General features: G+C 38.8%; 1 protein-coding gene across 1 annotated transcript; it reads left to right on the top strand.

The window, feature by feature from the left end:
- Positions 1 to 1,828: 1,828 nt before the first annotated feature.
- LOC113754150 (isoflavone reductase homolog PCBER-like) lies at positions 1,829 to 3,542 on the top strand. Its single transcript, XM_027298503.1, has 5 exons — positions 1,829 to 2,129; positions 2,223 to 2,357; positions 2,470 to 2,716; positions 2,820 to 3,023; positions 3,132 to 3,542. The coding sequence occupies exons 1-5, from the start codon at positions 1,947 to 1,949 to the stop codon at positions 3,302 to 3,304; spliced, it is 942 nt and encodes a 313-aa protein (XP_027154304.1). The 5' UTR covers positions 1,829 to 1,946; the 3' UTR covers positions 3,305 to 3,542.
- Positions 3,543 to 3,866: the final 324 nt, after the last annotated feature.

Raw genomic sequence — 3,866 nt, 5'->3', positions numbered from 1 at the left:
ATGTTATGAAATCAAAATATAATGAACAAATAATAACATTATAAGTAAAACAAAGCAAATTTCACGGAATTAAAAGATGATGAACCAAAATTGAAGGAATGACATTGTACGAACTATGGTTTGATTGAAGAAGTGTCCTCATGGCTTCTACTTTTTAATCCTCCTAACAATTATTGCTACATTTTAATTGTCATCGAGGATTTTGCTTAGTGATTTTGTGAAATGTGAGGGACGAAAAAATTTATTTTATTGAGTGGGGGACAAACTATGGTTTGATTGAGTGAGGGACGCAAAAATTCATTTTATGAAGTGTGAGAGACTATGAATCAGATTATATGTGAAATATGATTTGATAATTTTTCCCCTAAAAATAATCACGTGCAAGGCACGTGGTGAATTCCAGCCAAAAATTAATCGGAAACCTAGGCAGGAACACAATTTGACTGATGTGAATTTGTAAAAGACGTAAAATTACACTTTTTAAAAGTGAGAGACGAAAAAAATCATTTTACAAAAATGTGAGAAACGTTTTAAACGATTTTCCCTATCAATTATATTAATTGCATTGTTCAGATTCGTTGTACCCAAAAGCCTCTGAGTACAGGCTTCTATCAGTATATGATGAATATATAAAAAGAAAAATAATGTTGTGCTTTTCATTTTTTTTCCTGGCACATTGTAATGTTTAGTACTAAGTTCATGCTTTTTTGTTCACTTCAACATTTTGTTCGTCAGCGCTTACTTCAGGTTTGGTCATCACTGATTCTTTTTTTTTTCCCCCACAAACGTTAACATTTTACAGCTATTAACACTTGATAATACAAGAATTAATTACAAAAGGGGTAATTACCCCCATATCCTTCCTTACTGGGTCTATTAACCACATTGGGAAGGAATTTTCCCATTCCACATTCTTAACTAACTTGGCAGCAAACTGTGCCAGAGCATGGCTGCAGCCATTTCCTTTCCTAGGAACAAAAGAGAATTTGCAGTAATCGAAATCCTGTCTAAGGTCATTAATGTCCTCTAGGACTGTTTCAATACTACTTCCTGAACATTGCCTGTGTTGATTTGGTCCACTACTCCTTTGCAGTCTGTTTGAACTTCTATATTAGTCCAACCTGCGTCTTTTGCCATTACTAGAGCACTTCTTATAGCTAGTGATTCTTCTCTGCTTGCATCTCCTCGCTTGCATACAGAAATTCCTTTCGCTTTCACAATCTTTCCAAGCCAGTTCCTAGCTATTATCCCCTGACTTGTTCTTACCATTCTGGCTGATATTGCTGCATCCGTATTTATTTTGATCACTCCTTCTTTTGGTGGTTCCCAGCCATGTTGCTGTTGCCGGTCCATTTCTGGAGTAACTTGTTTTCCTGCAATTGCATCAGTTTCATTTTCATACTCCATCCACTCCAGCTGTGCTTTGTCAACAACCTGCTTTGCATCTGTGCTCTCAAGGTGGAATACCATCCTGTTACGTGCCTTCCAGATTTGCCATAAGATATTGGCCATGAGCTTTATCCTGTCATGGTCATCACTGATTTAGGGACAAAATCCTACCGCTAAATTTTCCATATGAGTAGTTTCGCAAGGACATTCAATTGACTTTGACCTTTCTCTTTCGCAATTGCCACCCGGCCTATACGTGTCAATTTTTTCAAGAACCAGACAACTATTCATTGCGCATGCTGGCCAATAAGAATCCGTTAGTGCCAGGATTTTTTGGGAAGCCTCGTGAGAATCTTCAACTGTCTAAACTTCGTTGATTAATCCAACAGAGCATCAAAAGGAAACTGCAGCGACAGGCTTGCCAGTTTCAATACTTTTTCCTCTATAAATTAACCGTGCACGAAGCTGCAGCCAAGCACATTTCTGCATCCGTTCAACTCATCAATTCACGGTTTCCACCCAATTTGCAACAGTAGTCTACTATCCTAGAGCTGGAAATGGATGTGAAAAGCAAGATTTTGATCATTGGGGGCACTGGAAACATCGGGAAATATTTAGTGGAAGCGAGTGCAAAGGCAGGGCACCCAACGTTTGCATTGGTCCGAGAAAGCACAATATCAGATCCTAAAAGGGCAGTTATCATAGAGAGTTTCAAGAGTTTGGGAGTCATATTTCTTCATGTGTGCTGTTATTTCTTTCTTCGTTGTTTAAATACTGTTTCAATTTTTTTTCAAGAAATTATAGAAACTAACGTGTACGTATGGACTGAACAGGGAGACCTACACAATCATCAGCAGTTGGTAAATGCAATCAAACAAGTTGACATAGTGATCTCTGCAGTCGGGGGAGATTTGGTAGCTCATCAAGTTAAGATTATTGAAGCAATTAAAGAAACTGGAAACATCAAAGTAAGCACAATACAGTGTTACAAATTCTTTCTTGATTTTTATTTTTTTGCGTTTGTCCCTTTGTGAGTTGTGACTTCCATATTCCTAAAGAAGGAGCTGTATTTGGTTTCAGAGATTTTTACCTTCTGAATTTGGGGTTGATGTGGATCGTGCGCATGCTGTTGAGCCAGCTGCTAGCTTAAACAGGACCAAGGTTGAGATCCGCAGAGCTATTGAGGCAGAAGGGATACCTTACACTTATTTAGTATCTAACGGATTTGCTGGTTACTTGAATTATATCCTCAACAACTTTGGAGACTCTTTCTGTGCAAGTCCTCCCAGAGGCAAAATTGTGATTCTTGGCGATGGAAATCCAAAAGGTATCCGAAAGGGGCTTGTCTGCTGCATATCTTGATTGGTTTAGTATCATCTTTTAGAGTTCATCGTTCTCAATTTTTTCTTCAATTTCATGTATCGTTGCAGTTGTTTTCACCAAGGAAGAAGACATTGCTGCATACACCATCAAAGCAGCAGATGACCCAAGGACTCTGAACAAGAGTGTGTACATTACACCCCCTGCCAACACCTTGTCCTACAACGAAATAGTATCATTGTGGGAAAAGAAAATTGGCAAGACCCTCGAAAAGATCTACGTTCCAGGGGACGAAGTTCTTAAGAAAATTCAAGGTCATCTAACAATAAGAAAAAAGTGCACAAGTTGCTAATTTTTAATACAATAGCATCTACTATTCCACGTTCTAATCAAATTGCTTTCTTTTCTTGTATCTTTCGCAGAGGCTTCAATGCCATTAAAATTGCTCCTGTCTTTGGCATACACATTTTTCGTGAAGGGAGAAATAGCCAACTTTGAGATCAAGGCTTCTTTTGGCATGGAGGCAACGGAGCTCTATCCTGATGTTAAATACACCACACTTGATGAGTACCTCATCCAGTTTGTATCAAATTAGCTTAGATGCTTTCAGATTAGCTCTACCAGATTTTTGCAGCAGTTTCTTGTGTACTACTAGATTTTGTTCTTCTTCCAGATGAGGATTGTCATGAATGTGATCGAAATAAAATCTGTCCTTGATTTGTATCCTGTCTTTGCGTCAATAGCGTCAATATAGAAATGAACATGCTCCTCTACCTCGAGTTGAAGACTATTGTCTAATACAATGTTGGGAACAAAACAAGATTCCTTCTTCATCTCCTTCCTATAAGAAGAATCATCTTCCTTCTTCCCCTCCCAAAGAGGGGTAGCAGAATGCTCCTCCTCCTCAAGTGGTGAAGTGGTGAACACGCTCAACCTAGCACAATGTGGTGGTTTTTGCCCCACAGTTGCGAGCCAAAGGGTAGCAAATTTATTTGGGCCAATTTGCTGTAGGGGCATTGGACTATGACCATGATATTGAGGAGGCAAAAAATGGAAGCCTCCTAAACCATAAATTAGGGATCCACAGGAACCAAAAGTTACCTCTAAGCCTAAAGCTGGTATTTAATTCTCGATTTTTCGAGCGCGGAGTTTACCAC

The sequence above is a fragment of the Coffea eugenioides genome, chromosome 11, assembly GCF_003713205.1.
Source record: "Coffea eugenioides isolate CCC68of chromosome 11, Ceug_1.0, whole genome shotgun sequence".
NCBI classification, from domain to species: Eukaryota; Viridiplantae; Streptophyta; class Magnoliopsida; order Gentianales; family Rubiaceae; genus Coffea; species Coffea eugenioides.
This window is presented reverse-complemented; position numbering and strand designations above follow the sequence as displayed.

Coding starts and splice junctions, on each gene's coding strand:
- LOC113754150 (XM_027298503.1), top strand. CDS start 1,947: ATGGATGTGAAAAGCAAGATTTTGATCATTGGGGGCACTGGAAACATC. Junction 2,130..2,222: donor TGGGAGTCATATTTCTTCAT/GTGTGCTGTTAT, acceptor TGGACTGAACAG/GGAGACCTACACAATCATCA. Junction 3,024..3,131: donor AGTTCTTAAGAAAATTCAAG/GTCATCTAACAA, acceptor TATCTTTCGCAG/AGGCTTCAATGCCATTAAAA.